General features: G+C 41.4%; 1 protein-coding gene across 3 annotated transcripts in view; it reads right to left on the bottom strand.

Annotated features, from left to right (window-relative positions):
- C2H11orf97 (chromosome 2 C11orf97 homolog) overlaps window positions 1-22,413 on the bottom strand; it is a 154,869-nt gene that overhangs the window by 37,545 nt on the left and 94,911 nt on the right. Inside the window, exon 6 of one of the 3 annotated variants that reach the window (XM_056561498.1) lies at window positions 2,468-2,511. The exons of the other annotated variants lie outside the window; for them this stretch is intronic. Coding sequence (XP_056417473.1) covers window positions 2,468-2,511 — 44 coding nt within the window. The remainder of the gene's footprint in view (window positions 1-2,467; window positions 2,512-22,413) is intronic. 3 annotated transcript variants of the gene reach the window in all.

The following is a 22,413-nucleotide window of genomic DNA, read 5'->3' as shown; positions in this document are numbered from 1 at the left end:
CTCAGCATGCCCACTCTGTCGAGGCATGCTGGGAGTTGTAGTTCTGTAACATCTGGAAGACCACAGATTGGAGACCATTATACAGTGGTCTACAAACTGTGGACCTCCAGCTGTTGCAAAACTACAACTCCCAGCATGCCCAGACTGCCCAAGCATGCTGGGAGTTGTAGTTCGTCAACATCTGACCCTTCAGATATTGCCGAAATACAACTTCCAGCATGTCTGGCCATGCTGGGAATTATAGTTTTGCAACAGCTGGAGGCACACTAGTTGGGAAACATTGTTCGTTTCCTAACTCTTTTTCCCGACCCGTGTGCCTCCAGCTGTGCCTCCAAACTATAACGCCCAGCATGCACTGACAGACCATGCATGCTGGGAATTGAAGTTGTGCAACAGCTGGAGGCACACTGGTTTGGAAACACTAAGTTAAGTAAAAAACTTTCAAGTGTTTTGCAACCAGTGTGCCTTCAGCTGTTGCATAACTACAACCCTCAGCATGCACGGACTGCCAAAGGGCATGCTGGGAGTTGTAGCAGTATGCCTCCAGCTGTTGCATAACTACAAGTTCCAGCATGTCCTTCTGCTGTCACTGCATGCTGAGATTTGAAGTTTTTGCAACAGCTGAAGGCACACTGGTTGCAAAACACTGAGTCTGTTTCCGTGTTACGCAACCAGTGTGCCTCCAGCTGTTGCAAAACTACAACTCCCAGCATGCACGGACAGCCAAAGGGCATGCTCGGAGTTGTAGTTTTGCAACAGCTGGATGTTACCCCCCCTCCCCGCAATGTGAATGGACAGGGTACACTCACATGGGCGGAGGTTTACAGGGAGTGCTGCAAGATTGAGATGCAGCAAACTCGCTGTCAACCCCCGCCCGTGTGACTGTACCCTAAAAACACTACACTACACTACACTTAAATAAAATAAGTAAAAAACACTACATATACATATACCGCTACACAGCCCCCCTCCCCTCCCCAATAAATATGAACAACGTCTGGTACGGCCCTGTTTCCAAAATGGAGCCTCCAGCTGTTGCAAAACAACAACTCCCAGTATTGCCGGATAGCCATTGACTGTCCAGGCATGTTGGGAGTTTTGCAACAGCTGGAGGCACCCTGTTTGGGAAACACTGGCATAGAATACCCCTATGTCCACCCCTATGCAAAACCCTAATTTAGGCCTCAAATGCGCATGGCGGTCTCTCACTTTGGAGCCCTGTCGTATTTCAAGGCAACATTTTAGGGTCACATATGGGGTATCACCGTACTCGGGAGAAATTGCCTTACAGATTTTGGGGGGCTTTTTCTCCTTTTCCCATTATGAAAAGGAACAGTTGGAGTCTACACCAGTATGTTAGTGTATAAAAATAAAATTATTTACACTGACATGCAGGTGTTGCCGCATACTTTACATTTTCACAAGAGGTAAATGGGAAAAAAGATCCCCATTTTTTGGGACACAATTTAGCCAGAGTACGGAGATACCACATATGTGGGCGCAAAGTGCTCTGCGGGCGCACAACGGCTGTCCGGGCATGCTGGGTGTTGTAGTTTTGCAACATCTGGAGGTCTGCAGGTTGTAGACCACTGTCCTATACTTTACATTGCACGGATCCCTCAACATGCGATGGTTTCAACAAACGATGGTTCATTTGGAACAGATTACCATCGTATGTTATGGGACCACTGTACTGTATACATCAAGAAATATAATATACTGCATCTATAAATCATAGTCATATACTGTATACATCAATAAATATACATATAATATACTGCATCTATAAATCATAGTCATATACTGTATACATCAATAAATATACATATAATATACTGCATCTATAAATTCTTTTAAACCGTGTACATAAATAATGCCACCAATACAGTACACAAAAACAATACTGTCATATACCATATATAAAAATAATACCGCTATATATAGCATGTAAATAACGCAATGCTATGCTGCATGTATAAATCATAGTCATAGACTGTATATGTAATATGGACGTATAGAAGAAGAACATACATTGTTTGAGAATAATAGTTTAAAAAATATTTTTTCAGATATACCGTATATATATATATTTATTTATAAAATACTTATATGAGCGGTATATAATATAGATACCGGAGACGCTGTGCGCGTGGATGCGCATCCATTTATTATTAATATTATTATTTCGTTTTGATTGAATGATGTTATATATCGAAAATGTAATTTTGTATATTTTATATTTCAGAAGATATATATATCTCTTGCATATAAAAACTTTTACATGTATTATGTAGTTTCTAATATATATTGATTTGTTTGTATCTTTATGAATTGTTAAAAGAATCCAGGGAAGGGTTAATCCCTCCCTGGAGATAAGACCACCCCCTACCCTGTTTTGTCATGCCTGTTGAAGCCGCGCAAGCGCAATGAACCGCGTTGCATTATTTTAAATACATTTCTCTCTTACCCTCTTGATGTGTCTACTCCTGGTCAGCTTAAAGGGGTACTCCGCTGGAAAAAATTTTTTTTTAAATCAACTGGTGCCAGAAAGTTAATAAATTAACTTTATATTATATTTTAAAATTACTTCTATTACAAAATCTTAATCCTTCCAGAACTTATACTATATGCTCCAAAGGAAGTTCTTTTTTTTTTTTTTTTTTCGTTTTTGTCATGACCACAGTGCTCTCTGCTGACACCTCTGTCCATTTTAGGAACTGTCCAGAGCAGGATAGGTTTGCTATGGAGATTTTCTCCTACTCTGGACAGTTCCTAAAATGGACAGAGGTGTCAGGAGAGAGCAATATGGTCAGACAAGAAAGATAATTCAAAAAGAAAATAACTTCCTGTGGAGCAAATAGCAGCTAATAAGTACTGGAAGGATTGATTTAGATTTTTTAATAGAAGTAATTTACAAATATGTTTAACTTTCTGGCACCAGTTGATTTAAAAAAAAAATATGTTTTCCAGTGGAGTACCCCTTTAATCTCTAACCTGAGACATGGGCCAAGTGCACATTGACACTCCACTCGGTCATTGACTCTCCTGGCATGCTGGGAGTTGTAGTTTTGCAACAGCTGGAGGTCCACAGTTTGAAAGCCAAGGCCCTATGGCATGTTAATTTGCTGTCAGTATATAATGCCATAATAATGCCAATACTGCACACAAATACAATTCCATCATATACCATATAGAAAAATAATACCGCTATATACAGCATGTAAATAACGCCATAATATACTGCATGTATAATTCATATAATGTATACGTAAATAATTCCGCCAATTCTGTACACAAAAACAATACCATCATATACCATATATAAAAATAATACGTCTATATACAGCATGTAAATAACGCCACAATATACTGCATGTATATATCATATACATATATTGTATACGTAAATAATTCCGCCAATTCTGTACACAAAAACAATACCGTCATATACCATATATGAAACAATACCACTATATACAACAGTGTTTTTCAAACTGTCTGCAGCTGTTGCAAAACTACAACTCCCAGCATGCCCGGACAGCCAAAGGCTGTCTGGGCTTGCTGGGAGTTGCAGTTTTGCAACAGCTGCAGACACACTGTTTGGAAAACACTGATAGACAACACGTAAATAACGCCATAATATACTGCCATGTATAAATCGTAGTCATATACTGTATATATAAAGTTGGCCACACTAATGTATCTATATAGACTTACCCTCCCAACCTCACTACACTAACTCCAGAAGGAAGAGAGCTCAGCCTCTCGTGCCCACTGTTTTTTGTTTGTTGTTGCACATATCATGCACACTCACTATCACTAGTCCTACACAGCTCCATCTGTTTCATGCCAGCACAGCTGCATCTATGTGTTTCATTACAATAACTGGGTCATGTGATCACAGTCTGACTGCGTTTGATGTGCCAGTGCTTGATGTGTCAGAACAGGATGTCAGTCCTCAGTTCTGACTTTAAACTACAAGATGACATCATCACCTATCAGATCCTTCCCCTCCCAGCTCCATCTGCTGTCTCTATGGGATCAGGATATACAGTAGTTATACACCTCCCCTCCATCTCTATCTGTATACTGCTGCTGCTATCTCTATGGGATCAGGATATATAGTAGTTATACACCTCCCCTCCAGCTCTATCTGTATACTGCTGCTGCTATCTCTATGGGATCAGGATATATAGTAGTTATACACCTCCCCTCCAGCTCTATTTGTATACTGCTGCTGCTATCTCTATGGGATCAGGATATAGAGTAGTTATACACCTCCCCTCCAGCTCTATTTGTATACTGCTGCTGCTATCTCTATGGGATCAGGATATACAGTAGTTATACACCTCCCCTCCATCTCTATCTGTATACTGCTGCTGCTATCTCTATGGGATCAGGATATACAGTAGTTATACACCTCCCCTCCAGCTCTATCTGTATACTGCTGCTGCTATCTCTATGGGATCAGGATATACAGTAGTTATACACCTCCCCTCCATCTCTATCTGTATACTGCTGCTGCTATCTCTATGGGATCAGGATATACAGTAGTTATACACCTCCCCTCCAGCTCTATCTGTATACTGCTGCTGCTATCTCTATGGGATCAGGATATATAGTAGTCATACACCTCCACTCCAGCTCTATCTGTATACTGCTGCTATCTCTATAGGATCAGGATACATAGTAGTTATACAACTTCCCCTCAGCTCTATCTGTATACTGCTGTTGCTATCTCTATGGGCTCAGGATATATAGTAGTTATGCACATACCCTCCAGCTCTCTGTATACTGCTGCTATCTCTATGGGATCAGGATATATAGTAGTTATACACCTCCACTCCAGCACTATCTGTGTACTGGTGCTATCGCTATGGGATCAGGATATACAGTAGTTATACGCATCCCCCCCAGCTCTATCTGTATACTGCTGCTATCTCTATGGGCTCAGGATATGTATAGTAGTTATACACCTCCCCTCCAGCTCTGTATATGTATACTGTTGCTATCCCTATGGGACCAGTATATAGAGTAGTTATATGCCTTCCCCCAAGCTCTATCTGTATACTGCTGCTGCTATCTCTATGGGATTAGGATATATAGTAGTAATACACCTCCCCTCCAGCTCCATCTGTTTACTGCTGTTGCTATCTCTATGGGATTAGGATATATAGTAGTAATACACCCTCCTTCCAGCTCTATCTGTATACTACTGCTGCTATCTCTATGGGATTAGGATATATAGTAGTAATACACATTCCTTCCAGCTCTATCTGTATACTACTGCTGCTATCTCTATGGGATCAGGAGATATATATATATATATATATATATATATATATATAATAAAACACCTCCCCTCCAGCTCTATCTGTAAACTGCTGCTATTTATATTGGATCAGGACATATAGTAGTTATACATCTCCCCTTCAGCTTTATTTGTATACTGCTGCTGCTATCTCTATGGGATTCGGATATATAGTAGTAATACACCTTCCTTCCAGCTCTATTTGTATACTGCTGCTGCTATCTCTATGGGATTAGGATATATAGTAGTAATACACCTTCCTTCCAGCTCTATCTGTATACTGCTGCTGCTATCTCTATGGGATTCGGATATTTAGTAGTAATACACCTCCCCTCCAGCTCTATCTGTAAACTGCTGCTATTTCTATTGGATCAGGACATATAGTAGTTTATACATCTCCCCTTCAGCTTTATTTGTATACTGCTGCTGCCATCTCTATGGGACCAGGACATATGCCACCCAGATTTTCTAGCCTCCTAAAGAACTCCAATATGGTTGTTTTACCAGACAGATCTATTTTTCTTGAGACTGGTGAAGCTGGCTGGCACAGAAATACACTTTGCCAGGCTCAGCGTATTCACCCAGCTTTCCCATTTTACTGAAGAGACTTTCTGTCTGGTCAGAGTTTTGGGTGTAAACAAGTTATTAACCCCTTCATGACCCAGCCCATTTTCACCTTCATGACCTGGGCATTTTTTGAAAATCTGACCACTGTCACTTTAAACATTAATAACTCTGAAATGCTTTTACTTATCATTCTGATTCCGAGATTGTTTTTTCGTGACATATTCTACTTTATGTTATCGGTAAAATTTCACTGATATTTGTATCCTTTCTCTGTAAAAAATCTAAAAATTTCATGAAAATTTTGAAAATTTTGCATTTTTCTAACTTTGAAACTCTCTGCTTGAAAGGAAAATGGATATTCCAAATAAATTACATATTGATTCACATATACAATATGTCTACTTTGTGTTTGCATTAAAAAATTGACAAGTTTTTACTTTTGGAAGACACCAGAGGGCTTCAAAGTTCCGCAGCAATTTTCCAATTTTTCACAAAATTTTGAAACTCGCTTTTTTTCAGGGACCAGTTCAGGTTTGAAGTGGATTTGAAGGGTCTTCATATTAGAAATACCCCATAAATTACTCCATTATAAAAACTGCACCCCCGAAAGTATTCAAAATGACATTCAATAAGCGTTTTAACCCTTTATGGGTTTCACAGGAATAGCAGCAAAGTGAAGGAGAAAATTCTAAATCTTCATTTTTTACACTCGCATTTTCTTGTAGACCCAATTTTTGAATTTTTACAAGGGGTAAAAGGAGAGAAATCACCCTAAAATTTGTAACCCAATTTCTCTCGAGTAAGGAAACACCTCATATGTGTATGTAAAGTGTTCGGCGGGCGCAGTAGAGGGCTCAGAAGGGAAGGAGCAACAATGGGATTTTGGAGAGTGAGTTTTTCTGAAAGGGTTTTTGGGGGGCATGTCCCATTTAGGAAGCCCCTATGGTGCCAGAACAGTGGACCCCCCCCACATGTGACCCCATTTTGGAAACTATACCCCTCATGGAATTTAATAAGGGGTGCAGTGAGCATTTACACCCCACTGGCGTTTGACAGATATTTGAAACAGTGGACTGTGCAAATCAAAAATTTAATTTTTCATTTTCACAGACCACTGTTCCAAAAATCTGTCATACACCAGTGGGGTGTAAATGCTCACTGCACCCCTTATTACATTCCGTGAGGGGTGTAGTTTCCAAAATGGGGTCACATGTGGATATTTATTGTTTTGCGTTTGTCAGAACTGCTGTAACAATCAGCCACCCCTGTGCAAATCGCCTCAAATGTACATGGTGCACTCTCCCTTCTGGGCCTTGTTGTGCGCCCCCAGAGCACTTTGCGCCCACATATGGGGTATCTCCGTACTCAGGAGAAATTGCGTTACAAATTTAGAGGGTCTTTTTTCCCTTTTACCTCTTGTGAAAATGAAAAGTATAGGGCAACACCAGCATGTCAGTGTAAAAAATTTATTTTTTTACACTAACATGCTGGTGTAGACCCCAACTTCACCTTTTCATAAGGGGTTAAAGAAGAAAAAGCCCCCCAAAATTTGTAAGGCAATTTCTCCCGAGTACGGCGATACCCCATATGTGTCCCAAAACTGTTGCTCTGAAATACGACAGGGCTCCAAAGTGAGAGAGCGCCATGCGCATTTGAGGCCTGAATTAGGGATTTGCATAGGGGTGGACATAGGGGTATTCTACGCCAGTGATTCCCAAACAGGGTGCCTCCAGCTGTTGCAAAACTCCCAGCATGCCTGGACAGTCAATGGCTGTCCGGCAATACTGGGAGTTATTATTTTGCAACAGCTGGAGGCTCCGTTTTGGAAACAGTAGCGTACCAGACGTTTTTCATTTTTTGGGGGGAGGGAAGGGGAGAGGGGGCTGTGTAGGGATAATGTGTATATGTAGTGTTTTTTACTTTTTATTTTAGGTTAGTGTCAGTGTAGTGTAGTGTTTTTAGGGTACAGTCGCATGGGCAGAGGTTCACAGCAAGTTTGCCGCTGGAAGTTTGAGCTGCAGCGCAAAATTTGCGCCATCTCAAACTTGCAGCACTCACTGTAAACCTCCGCCCATGTGAGTGTACCCTGTACATTCACATTGGGGGGAGGGGGCAAACATCCAGCTGTTGCAAACTCCGAGCATGCCCTTGAGCTGTCCGTGCATGCTGGGAGTTGTAGTTTTGCAACAGCTGGAGGAACACTGGTTTGGAAACACTAAGTTAAGTAATAAACTTTCAAGTGTTTTGCAACCAAACTTAGTGTTTCCAAACCAGTGTGCCTCCAGCTGTTGCAAAACTACAACTCCCAGCATGCATGGTCTGTCAGTGCATGCTGGGAGTTATAGTTTTGCAACAATTGCAACAGCTGGAGGCACTGAGGTAGGAAACGGACAATGTTTCCCAACTAGTGTGCCTCCAGTTGTTGCAAAACTACAACTCCCAGCATGCCCAGACTGCCAAGGCATGCTGGAAGTTGTAGTTCGGCAATATCTGAAGGATCAGATGTTGCCGAACTACAACTTCCAGCATGCTTGGGCAGTCTGGGCATGCTGGGAGTTGTAGTTTTGCAACATCTGGAGGTCCACAGTTTGGAGACCACTGTATAATGGTCTCCAATCTGTGGTCTTCCAGATGTTAGAGAACTACAACTCCCAGCATGCCTGGACAGACTGAGCATGCTGAGATTTGTAGTTTTGCAACATCTGGAAGAGCACAGATTGGAGACCATTATACAGTGGTCTCCAAACTGTGGACCTCCAGATGTTGCAAAACTACAACTCCCAGCATGCCCAGAAAGCCAAAGGCTGTCTGGGCATGCTGGGAGTTGCAGTTTTGAAACTCTCAGAGGCAGCAGTGAGATCGCTTTACGGCGATCTCACTGCTGCCAATGAAGATGCCGCACTGCTGCTGCAAACTCACCTCCGGGACGCAGCGCAGCCAGGACCGCACGGAGGACGCCGTGACTTTTTCATTCAAACCGAGGGGACCTGCTGCTGCTGTTTGTACGATCCAGTATGTTTCTCTTTGCAGTAGGTATTGATCCAAGCTTATCCCCGGTTTGGGTTTAACTCTTTCTATCCCAGAGAACTTTAGATGATCCAATTGTCCTTTGTGGGCTTCCATCATATGAGCAATAAGACGCGGTGCTCCCTTTAAGGTACGGAACGAATATAGGTGTTCCCTAATCCGAGCACATAGCTGTCTTATAGTTTTGCCGATATCGTAGAACCCACAGGGGCAATAAATGACATATACAACAAACTTAGTTCTACATGTGATGAGGTCAGTTACCGTGTGCGTAACTGCACCCAATCTCATAGTTTTCAACTCAGCATTATATTTACAGAAATTACATGACTTACATGCAAAATTCCCTTTCGGGGTATACTTCTCTAGCCATGTGTTCTCTTATCGCAACAACCTATCAAAAAAAACGCACCGAGAATGTGAATAAGGAGAAGACCTACAAGAAACAGCAAGAACAACCTTCTAAAAATAAAAACGAAGCAGTCCCTTTAGAAGAAATAAACGCACAAGAAGAGGGAGATCTAAAAAATCTCAAGGATCCAAAGAAGAGAAAAACCATAGTATAGAGGGGACAGATGCATGTATAGAATCCAATGTCATTAACCTCACGTCAGAGACTCTCGATCCAGCAATGGACACTCTCCTTTCTAAAGGTTTAAGTTATGGACTGGTTGAGAAATTTAACCCAGTCTCCTTTGAGATCGACTTAGCGCGATCTCTTAGAGATATCAACCTTTTCAAATTTTTCCAAAATAAAAAAATATTTGAGCATGATCATTGTGAGGCAGACTTACCGGTAGAGACCAATAATTTAGTTTTTTTTTCCAAAAGAATGTACCCAAGTAGAAATAGAATGTTTAGAGATGTTAGCTAATGAATTCAGCGAACCAAATAATGAATATGGGTCTAAAGCTGTTTGTTTTTCTAAAGGAAAGAGATCCAGGTTTAACCCCCCGATTTTCCCGGGGAGTAGCCTGGATCTATTCCAGAATGCAGTAATGCAAGACGTGAAGTCTATAATATACAAAGAAGCCCCACAGAATTTATCGGCAGTTGAAACTACAGCACTTAATACCCTAAAAAATAGGGAGGACTTACAGGTGGTTCGGGCGGATAAAGGTGGGGCAGTGGTTGTAATGTATAAGTCTATGTATATAGCTGAAGCCGAAAGGCAACTCCAGGATACTGCCACATATACCATGTTAAAATCCGACGCCACAAGTAAAATCCTCTCTAAACTAACCTCTTTTCTCCATTCAGCAGTAGAGAAGGGTACTTTATCAAAAAAGAATGCAGAACGTCTCATTCCAGAAACACAAAAGCCAGCCACCTGGTATCATTTACCAAAAGTTCATAAGGGACAGATCCACCCCCCCGGGACGACCCATCGTCTCGGGGGTGGGATCTGTCACTGAACACCTTTCTCATTATTTGGAATGGCTATTGAGCCCAATGTTGAAGGTAATACCTGCATACATAAAGGATACTCTGCATCTTTTACAGATGATGGAAGATTTGAATTGGGAGAGGGAATGGAAGCTGTGTTCAATAGATGTAGTCAGCCTGTACACCCGTATACCACATGATACGGGAGTACAGGCTGTCAAGGAAGGACTAAGAAGGTCCAATAAGTCTGAAGAGTTTATTGGGTTCATAATAGATGCACTTTCTTTCGTACTAACTAACAGTACATTTATGTTTGGAGATTGTTGGTATAAACAGGACACCGGGACCCCGATGGGGACCCCGGTGTCCTGTACATATGCAAACCTCTTCTTGGCGGAATTTGAGAGGCAATATATCTACTCCTCTACGAATCCATATATCGGGCATTTGAAATGTCATGCCCGTTATGTGGACGACATACTAATAGCTTGGGCTGGGACCGAGTCACAATTTGTCATCTTTGTTAGACATCTAAACGAAGTGAATAAAATGAATCTTGCTTTCACATCTCAATTTGGAGGATCTTCCATCGAATTTTTAGATGTTAAGCTGTTAGTTAACGATAATAAGATTGTGAGCGAAGGGTATAGAAAAGATATGTCCAGGAACACCCTTCTTCACTATCACAGCTCCCATCCAGCATCAGTGAAGAAGGGTATTCCCTATGGACAATTTATTCGTCTTAGACGTAACAATGCATGAGATGAGACATTTAACAAACAAGCCGATGATTTACAAAAAAGACTCATAGAAAGACAGTATCCAATACAATAAATAAAAGAAGGTAGAAAAAGAACAACTGAAATGCAAAGAGTTAATTTACTGAAAAATAAAAATAAGAATAAGACATACACATTAGAACAGAAACGATTCACCTTCACCTTCCAGAATACTCCCCTGAATAGAACTATAGAACAGGCAGTTAGACGTAATTGGCACATAGAACAAAGAAAAATACAGAGAACACATGGCTAGAGAAGTATACCCCGAAAGGGAATTATGCACCATGTTTTTAAATATTTCGTTTTTAATATGCACAAGTTTCTATGTATATGCTTTCTTATACTGACGCACTTACAAAAATGGCGACGGTTAGCCAATGATTAGACTCTAACGAGAACTCGTCAGGTGCGTCAGGTGAGGAGGGCGGTCCTGGGCGCCGGCGATTGGCCGCCCACCTGTATAAGAAGCAGCACAGAATTCCAGGTAGATATGGCCGGATGAAGCTCGTGTAACGAGTGAAACAGAGTCTGTTGCCTACTACTTACCCCCCCTGCACGGATCCCTCTCCCTTACTGCATTTTATGTTGTGAGTATGTACCAATAAAGAAGCTTTTAAAGAGAAGACTGGTGAGTGCCGATGTTTCTCTAACTCTCTACTGTATTGATGATTTACAAATCTGTTTAACTTTCTGGCACCAGTTGATTTAAAAAAAAAAAAAAGTTTTCCACGGGAGTACCCCTTTAACGACGCAGGACGTATATTTATGTCCTCCGCCGGCTCCCGCAATATGCGGCGGGGTCACGCGGTGTCCCCATGTCATATTGGGTCGGTCCCGGCGGCTATCAATGGCCGGGACCCGCGGCTAATACAGGACATCACCGATCGCGGTGATGCCCTGAATTAACCCTTCAGACACGGCAATCAAAGCTGACCGCCGCGTCTAAAGTGAAAGTATCCCGGCTGCTCAGTCGGGTTGTTCGGGACCGCCACGGTGAAATCGAGGCGTCCCGAACAGCTTGCAGGACACCGGGAGGGCCCTTACCTGCCTCCTCGGTGTCCAATCGACAAATAACTGCTCCGTGCCTGAGATCCAGGCAGGACCAGTCAAGCGCCGATAACACTTATCACAGACGTGTTAATACACGCCAGTGATCAGCATGAGAGATCAGTGTGTGCAGTGTTATAGGTCCCTGTGGGAGAGATCAGTGTGTGCAGTGTTATAGGTCCCTGTGGGAGAGATCAGTGTGTGCAGTGTTATAGGTCCCTATGGGAGAGATCAGTGTGTGCAGTGTTATAGGTCCCTATGGGAGAGATCAGTGTGTGCAGTGTTATAGGTCCCTATGGGAGAGATCAGTGTGTGCAGTGTTATAGGTCCCTATGGGAGAGATCAGCGTGTGCAGTGTTATAGGTCCCTATGGGAGAGATCAGTGTGTGCAGTGTTATAGGTCCCTATGGGAGAGATCAGTGTGTGCAGTGTTATAGGTCCCTGTGGGAGAGATCAGTGTGTGCAGTGTTATAGGTCCCTGTGGGAGAGATCAGTGTGTGCAGTGTTATAGGTCCCTATGGGAGAGATCAGCGTGTGCAGTGTTATAGGTCCCTATGGGAGAGATCAGTGTGTGCAGTGTTATAGGTCCCTATGGGAGAGATCAGTGTGTGCAGTGTTATAGGTCCCTATGGGACCTATAACACTGCAAAAAAAAAGTGAAAAAAAGTGTTAATAAAGGTAATTTAATAATAAATTAGCCTTCCCTAATAAAAGTTTGAATCACCCCCCTTTTCCCATAAAAAAAAAATAAAACAGTGTAAATAAAAAAAATAAACATATGTGGTATCTCTGTGTGCCTAAATGTCCGAACTATAAAAATATATTGTTAATTAAACCGCACAGTCAATGGCGTACGCGCAAAAAAATTCCAAAGTCCAAAAAAGCATATTTTTGGTCACTTTTTATACTATTAAAAAAAATGAATAAAAAGTGATCAAAAAGTCCGATCAAAACAAAAATCATACCAATAAAAACATCAGATCACGGCGCAAAAAATGAGCCCTCATACCGCCCTGTACGTGGAAAAATAGGGGTCAGAAGAGGACATTTTTAAACGTATAAATTTTCCTGCATGTAGTTATGATTTTTTCCAGAAGTACGACAAAATCAAACCTATATAAGTAGGGTATCATTTTAATCGTATGGACCTACAGAATAATGATAAGGTGTAATTTTTACCGAAATATGCACTGTGTAGAAACGGAAGCCCCCAAAAGTTACAAAATTGTGTTTTTTCTTTTGTCGCACAATAATTTTTTTTTCCGTTTTTGGGTAAAATGACATATGTCACTGCAAAGTAGAATTGGTGACGCAAAAAATAAGCCATAATATGGATTTTTAGGTGGAAAATTGAAAGGGTTATGATTTTTAAAAGGTAAGGCGGAAAAAACGAAAGTGCAAAAACTGAAAAACCATGAGTCCTTAAGGGGTTAAGACCTGTATTGAGCCAAAGTTTCCCAGTTGCCCATAGCAACCAATCACATTGCTTCTTTAATTTTTCAGAGGCCTTTTCCAAAACAAAAGAAGCAATCTGATTTGTTGCTATTGGCAACTGGTCGACTTTTCTTATTGAGCATGCAACAACACAGTATAGTACTAATGTTTCGCTCAAGGCTTCTTCCGGGGTGTGGTGGCCACACCCCGGAAGAAGCCTTGAGTGAAACGTTGGGTGGTGGGAGTGATAGGGATGACCCTTATGTTTCTAATGACTGATCAATATACTAATACTAAAATGCCATTGCTGCTGGAAAAATATATTTGTTCCCTAGCCCTTAACCCAAATACATCAGAATGCTATCTGCTCGTGACTCCAGATTGAGACCTTGCCATGACTCCATGCAGGAGAAGAAAGACAAAATATCTGACGAACAGAAACTTCTGCCAAGAAATTAATGGACACTAGATATGCTAATATATACGGACACAATAATCAAACAACCAATCAAAAAGTAACATGCTAATTGTGATGTCATAACTAACCCTCCTCTTTTTTCGAATGTAAAAACCAAATTTACTTCCTATATTAAACAGAACTCTTTGGGGAACAGCTGAGTTTCCTGCAAAGAAAGAGTGTATACCAGCATCCTGTGTGGAGTATATTTTCTTGTGTCGACACTTAGCAAAATATATAGCAGCACAGTCAATCACATTTGGAAGCCTCCCCTCGGTCCATTCTTATCAGGAGCACGCCATCTGTACCTGTTCCACTTGGTAATCATTTTTACTTTGTGTATTTTACTATACTGTGTTGTTGCATGCTCAAACGTGAAGGGCATACTTTCTGCCTGTCATTTACCTTATTTAAAAAAAAAATGATTTGCCTTTACCTTTTAGCATGCAACTTATACCTCGCATATGGTAACTTGATTTATTGTATTACAGTTGTTAACCCGGTGGTCACATTTTGTACTCATGCTCCCACTTTCTGTTTGGATTTTCACCAGTCTCATTCTCCCCCTATATGCATTTTATAGTTTTTAAATGTATGTCCTTTTTACTACGGTAAATTAATAAAGCATTATTGAGTCTTAAAACGCCTTTTTGTTTTTTCCAATCTCTAAATTAGTTGATATGGTTGCACAGCATTAATGTTTTTACAAGCAAAGTTGATCTGGACACTGTATATTGTTCCGTAAAAGCAGCATTCCAAGGTTATTCATCTATGACACAAAAAGTTCTAATGATTTTGGGGACCCTCCCCGATCAGACCCTTATCCCCTACTCTGTGGCTAGGGGATAGAATTTAAAGCAGTGAAGTGCCCCTTTAAAGTGTACCTGTCATATCACAGATTCTTTACATGTATTGTTTATGTGTCTAGCTTCTGAATTTAGCTCACAAATCCCTCTGTTCTGCTTCTCACTCATTCTGACATCCTCTGTTCAGGAAGGGGCATGTCAAAGACAAGCAATGAGCCTGTCCTCACTCACCATGCATTCACTTCCTCCCTGAATCTGCTGTGCTGTGCTGGGTCTCTTCACCCAATCACTGCAGGCTACAGGCTGCTCCTAACCCCTCCTCTTGGTTTTCATGCTGCAGTCTGATAGGACAGGAGTGAGCACAGAGGAGTGCTAGTCTCGCCCTCACTTCCTGGACTTTGTCTCTGCCTGGGCTTTAGCTGGGACAAAGATGATGCCAGACAGGATTATGTTTTGGATGTTATGGGGACCCCTAGTGGTCTTTTTTATAAGCCATGATTTCTATAAACTCTTTCTTTTATTAAAGGGGTACTCCGGTGAAAAACTTTTTTTTTTTTTTTTTAATCAACTGGTGCCAGAAAGTTAAACAGATTTGTAAATTACTTCTATTAAAAAATCTTAATCCTTCCGGTACTTATTAGCTGCTGAAAACTACAGAGGAAATTATTTTCTTTTTGAAACACAGAGCTCTCTGCTGACATCACAAACACAGTGCTCTCTGCTGACATCTCTGTCAATTTTATGAACTGTCCAGAACAGCATATGTTTGCTATGGGGATTTCCTTTTACCCTGGACAGTTCCTAAAATGGACAGAGATGTCAGCAGAGAGCACTGGGGTCATGATGTCAGCAGACAGCTCTGTGTTTCAAACGGAAAAGAATTTCCACTGTAGTATTCAGCAGCTAATAAGTACAGGAAGGATTAAGATTAGATAGAAGTAATTTACAAATCTGTTTAACTTTCTGGCACCAGTTGATTTAAAAAAAAAAAAAAAAGTTTTTCACTGGAGTACCCCTTGAATTATATTACAATTATATTATAAGGATGCAATGATACCAATTATGTGCTGTTTTTTTTTTCTTGTCTTATTTCTGTACAATAAATAATGATTATTTTTTAATTGGGTTTTTGTCATATTTTATTTAAATGTTATTTAAACTATGTATTAGTCTTATTAGAAAACCTAACCGTGGGATCAAGCTTCAATAACACAGTGCAATACTTCTGTTTTGCAGTGTATTATGCCTGTCAGTGTGAAACTGACAGCTGCTAATAGGTATACACTGAAGACAAAGCTGGCGGCCTTCTTTTGTTATTGAAACCCAACAGCACAGACTGCGTGACAGAAGGAGCCTCCACTGTAGTATCCCAGTTGCTGCGTAGCTTTGAAAATAAAACAACTGCATGCATTTGTATGTGGGGATACCGTAAGTAAACTTTAAAAATTGGTTGATACATTGCATTGCATTAATAGCATACGCAAAAGTACAATATAATGTGAGTATAGGGGTTAAAAATGTGCATATGCCTTCTAACAGATACATGATGCCTTGGTCACATGATACTTTCTAGCCAAAAAAAATGACTAGAAAGTATGGGAAGACTATGGGAAGTGTCACTAATCCTGTCCCTTCTCAAATAAAGGGATGGATCCATACCAGTTAGTTCCAGTCTGGCTCAGGCCAGTAAAGTGTGAACATCCAGTCCAGTTTACAGTAGGTCTGGCTTTTGCCAGAGCAACATCTTCTGGCTCTGCTGCTGCTGAGCATACCAACATAGTCTAAAGGGTTATTCCTAGGTTTAGTCTTGTTCAAGATAAAGTTTAGTAAACGCAAGTTACTGTTCTGTTCCTGTCCACACTGTAAAGTGCTCAAGTTTCACCTCCAAGAAGGAGTATCGTCTTAGTCAGAGAAGAATGAAGCTGAACAAGGGTTCCTCTGCATACACTAATCTCTTCAGTGTCCCATGGTGGGGGTGAGTGCTGTGCGGCTGAACACATCACAGAAGTTTTCTGTGTACAACTTACATAAAAGGTATGATGCCACAAAACTGGCATGCAACTCTACTATCTGCTCCCAGCTGATCTACTGCTACCACCTGACCTGCACTTTCCCACTTATCCCCGTGGGTATCACACCATCCTCTGTCTAACCTCATAGATACTGCCATCACTATTGACATAAGTGGAAAGATCAGAGTTACTGCCAATCGTATCCATTGCAGTTGACACCGCTGTAGATGGTTGTGGGCTTAGATCCCGAGCCTGTGCCATACCTATGCCCTATTTATTTCACATGTTGCTTTTAGTATCAGAAACCAGTGCCACATAGTGTACAGGGTGGGCCATTTGTATGGATACACCTTAATAAAATGGGAATGGTTGTTGATATTAACTTCCTGTTTGTGGCACATTAGTATATGTGTGGGGGAAACTTTTCAAGATGGGTGGTGACCATGGCGGCCATTTTGAAGTTGGCCATTTTGAATCCAACTTTAGTTTTTTCAATAGGAAGAGGGTCATGTGACACATCAAACTTATTGGGAATTTCACAACAAAAACAATGATGTGCTTGGTTTTAACGTAACTTTATTCTTTCATGAGTTATTTACAAGTTTCTGACCACTTATAAAATGTGTTCAATGTGCTGCCCATTGTGTTGGATTGTCAATGCAACCCTCGTCTGAGGAAGCGTGCTTGTGCGCACGTGCAACTGCTGTCACCCATTCATTTGAAAGAAGCCACGTCTTGTCCATGTCTGCACCTTGCACTGTTGTCTATGAATATGTGAATAAATCGGCCTTTTTCCACAACGGAGTGGTGAGTGCGATTTATTGTTCTCTCTTTCGGATTCATTTGAACTATATTTCTATAATACGCACCCCGCACAAAGGTTTTTCTGCTGCTGCCACCTTGCCTGCAGCACACCTGGATTGAAGATTATGGAGTCTGAAGACTCTAGCGACAGCACTTTGGAAATGCTGGAGGGTGCTATAGGTGCTGGACGTATAGACGCTGGCTCTTTCATTTCCTTATGCAAGTGTGACGTCAAGCCTCCACCCCCGTGTGACGTCACGCTCCGCCCCTCAATGCAAGCCTACGGGAGGGGGCGTGATAGCTATCCTTTGGATAGGGGATAAGATGTGTAAGCACCGGAGTACCCCTTTAAAGACCTTATCACTTGTAGAACCCAGTGGGTAGTGTATGCCATTACCTGTACCTGTGGCAGATTCTATATAGGCAGCACAAAGAGAAGCATTAATATACGCTTTCGTGAACATCTTTATTCAACAAAGTCTGAAAAAGGGTCCCCAAGATTTATTCAACATGTTAAGGAATGTCATCATAACACTCCGCATGATCTAGCCTTCCATGGAATCGAAAGAGTTAATGCAAAAGCGGGCGTAGATAGGCGAAAAGCACTACTCTGCACCGAGGCAAAATGGATAATCAAAATGAATACCTACAGCAACCTCGGATTAAATGAAAGGCTGGATTAAAGTGTTTTTGCATAAGGTTTGTAAGTAACTTTTAAAGATTTTGCTTGTTTTTAATGTTTGCACTTACTTTGTGTTGCACCTCCTTCAACACACGTCATCCCAATCGGCTTCTTAAGGAGATGCCGGTGTGTCAAGGAACAGGGTCTGAGGAAGCGTGCTTGTGCGCACGCGCAACAGCTGTCACCCATTCATTTGAAAGAAGCCACATCTTGTCCATGTCTGCACTTTGCACTTTGTCTATGAATATGTGAATAAATCGGCCTTTTTCCACACTGGAGTGGTGAGTGCGATTTATTGTTCTCTCTTTCGGATTCATTTGAACTATATTTCTATAATACGCACCCCGCACAAAGGTTTTTCTGCTGCTGCTACTTCTACTGCATTCAAGTTTATATTGTGCATTGGGTTATAGTGCTGACTCCTGTATCTGTGTGCAAGCAACCCTCTTCTCCCACTCTTCACACACTGATAGCAGCACCGCAGGAGAAATGCTAGTACAGGCTTCCAGTATTCGTAGACACTGCTATATACTACTATATACACCGCAGGAGAAATGCTAGCACAGGCTTCCAGTATTCGTAGACACTGCTATATACTACTATATACACCGCAGGAGAAATGCTAGCACAGGCTTCCAGTATCCGTATACACTGCTAAATACTACTATATACACCGCAGGAGAAATGCTAGCACAGGCTTCCAGTATCCGTATACACTGCTATATACTACTATATATACCGCAGGAGAAATGCTAGCACAGGCTTCCAGTATTCGTAGACACTGCTATATACTACTATATACACCGCAGGAGAAATGCTAGCACAGGCTTCCAGTATTCGTAGACACTGCTATATACTACTATATACACCGCAGGAGAAATGCTAGCACAGGCTTCCAGTATTCGTAGACACTGCTATATACTACTATATACACCGCAGGAGAAATGCTAGCACAGGCTTCCAGTATCCGTATACACTGCTATATACTACTATATACACCGCAGGAGAAATGCTAGCACAGGCTTCCAGTATCCGTATACACTGCTATATACTACTATATACACCGCACGAGAAATGCTAGCACAGGCTTCCAGTATCCGTATACACTGCTATATGCTACTATATTCACCGCAGGAGAAATGCTAGCACAGGCTTCCAGTATCCGTATATACTGCTATATACTACTATATACACCGCAGGAGAAATGCTAGCACAGGCTTCCAGTATCCGTATACACTGCTATATACTACTATATACACCGCAGGAGAAATGCTGGCACAGGCTTCCAGTATCCGTATACAACTGCTATATACTACTATATACACCGCAGGAGAAATGCTAGCACAGGCTTCCAGTATCCGTATACACTGCTATATACTACTATATACACCGCAGGAGAAATGCTAGCACAGGCTTCCAGTATCCGTATACACTGCTATATACTACTATATACACCGCAGGAGAAATGCTAGCACAGGCTTCCAGTATCCGTATACACTGCTATATACTACTATATACACCGCAGGAGAAATGCTGGCACAGGCTTCCAGTATCCGTATACACTGCTATATACTACTATATACACCGCAGGAGAAATGCTAGCACATGCTTCCAGTATCCGTATACACTACTATATACTACTATATACACCGCAGGAGAAATGCTGGCACAGGCTTCCAGTATCCGTATACACTGCTATATACTACTATATACACCGCAGGAGAAATGCTAGCACAGGCTTCCAGTATCCGTATACACTGCTATATACTACTATATACACCGCAGGAGAAATGCTAGCACATGCTTCCAGTATCCATATACACTACTATATACTACTATATACACCGCAGGAGAAATGCTGGCACAGGCTTCCAGTATCCGTATACACTGCTATATACTACTATATACACCGCAGGAGAAATGCTAGCACAGGCTTCCAGTATCCGTATACACTGCTATATACTACTATATACACCGCAGGAGAAATGCTGGCACAGGCTTCCAGTATCCGTATACACTGCTATATACTACTATATACACCGCAGGAGAAATGCTAGCACATGCTTCCAGTATCCGTATACACTACTATATACTACTATATACACCGCAGAAGAAATGCTGGCACAGGCTTCCAGTATCCGTATACACTGCTATATACTACTATATACACCGCAGGAGAAATGCTAGCACAGGCTTCCAGTATCCGTATACACTGCTATATACTACTATATACACCGCAGGAGAAATGCTAGCACATGCTTCCAGTATCCGTATACACTACTATATACTACTATATACACCGCAGGAGAAATGCTGGCACAGGCTTCCAGTATCCGTATACACTGCTATATACTACTATATACACCGCAGGAGAAATGCTAGCACAGGCTTCCAGTATCCGTATACACTGCTATATACTACTATATACACTGCAGGAGAAATGCTAGCACAGGCTTCCAGTATCCGTATACACTGCTATATACGACTATATACACTGCAGGAGAAATGCTAGCACAGGCTTCCAGTATCCGTATACACTGCTATATACTACTATATACACCGCAGGAGAAATGCTAGCACAGGCTTCCAGTATCCCTATACACTGCTATATACTACTACATACACCACAGGAGAAATGCCAGCACAGGCTTCCAGTATCCGTATACACTGCTATATACTACTATATACACAGCAGGAGAAATGCTAGCACAGGCTTCCAGTATCCGTATACACTGCTATATACTACTATATACACTGCAGGAGAAATGCTAGCACAGGCTTCCAGTATCCGTATACACTGCTATATACTACTATATACACCGCAGGAGAAATGCTAGCACAGGCTTCCAGTATCCGTATACACTGCTATATACTACTATATACACCGCAGGAGAAATGCTAGCACAGGCTTTCAGTATCCGTATACACTGCTATATACTACTATATACACCGCAGGAGAAATGCTAGCACAGGCTTCCAGTATCCGTATACACTGCTATATACTACTATATACACCGCAGGAGAAATGCTAGCACAGGCTTCCAGTATCCGTATACACTGCTATATACTACTATATACACCGCAGGAGAAATGCTAGAACAGGCTTCAAGTATCCGTAGTTTCAGGTGCTGCACATCTCGTATCTTCACAGCATAGACAATTGCCTTCAGATGACCCCAAGATAAAAGTCTAAGGGGTTCAGATCGGGAGACCTTGGGGGCCATTCAACTGACCCACGACGACCAATCCACTTTCCAGGAAACTGTTCATCTAGGAATGCTCGGACCTGAGACCCATAATGTGGTGGTCACCATCTTGCTGGAAAAACTAAGGGAACGTGCCAGCTTCAGTGCATAAATAGGGAAACACATCATCATGTATGTAGCAATTTCACATATCCAGTGGCCTTGAGGTTTCCATTGACGAAGAATGGCCCCACTATCTTTGTACCCAATATACCACATTATACCATCAATTTTTGTGTTCCAACAGTCTTGGAGGGATCTATTCAATGTGGGTTAGTGACAATCCAACACAATGGGCAGCACATTGAACACATTTTATAAGTGGTCAGAAACTTGTAAATAACTCATGAAAGAATAAAGTTATGTTAAAACCAAGCACATTATTGTTTTTCTTTTTCTTGTGAAATTCCCAATACGTTTAATGTGTCACATGACCCTCTTCCTATTGAAAAAACAAAAGTTGGATTAAAAATGGTCGACTTCAAAATGGCCGCCATGGTCACCACCCATCTTGAAAAGTTTCCCCCCTCACATATACTAATGTGCCACAAACAGGAAGTTAATATCACCAACCATTCCCATTTTATTAAGGTGTATCCATAGAAATGGCCCACCCTGTATATTTACCCAATGTCACCAATTAATAAAGGGTAAATACTCCATCAAATTTCTGTAGCATAGTGCCATGCAATGTGTTATTACTGTGTGATTTATTTTTAGGTTTATATTTTGGTCCTGTTACTATAGACTATACAGAATTCACATCAGTTCCTTTATATGCTCTGCCGGTGTCACGCAATGTGGTTTTTTTTTGTGGTAGACCGTCCAGATAAAGTCATGTCAGTGGTTCCTA

This window comes from Hyla sarda, chromosome 2 (genome assembly GCF_029499605.1).
Source record: "Hyla sarda isolate aHylSar1 chromosome 2, aHylSar1.hap1, whole genome shotgun sequence".
In the NCBI taxonomy this organism is placed as follows: domain Eukaryota; kingdom Metazoa; phylum Chordata; class Amphibia; order Anura; family Hylidae; genus Hyla; species Hyla sarda.
This window is presented reverse-complemented; position numbering and strand designations above follow the sequence as displayed.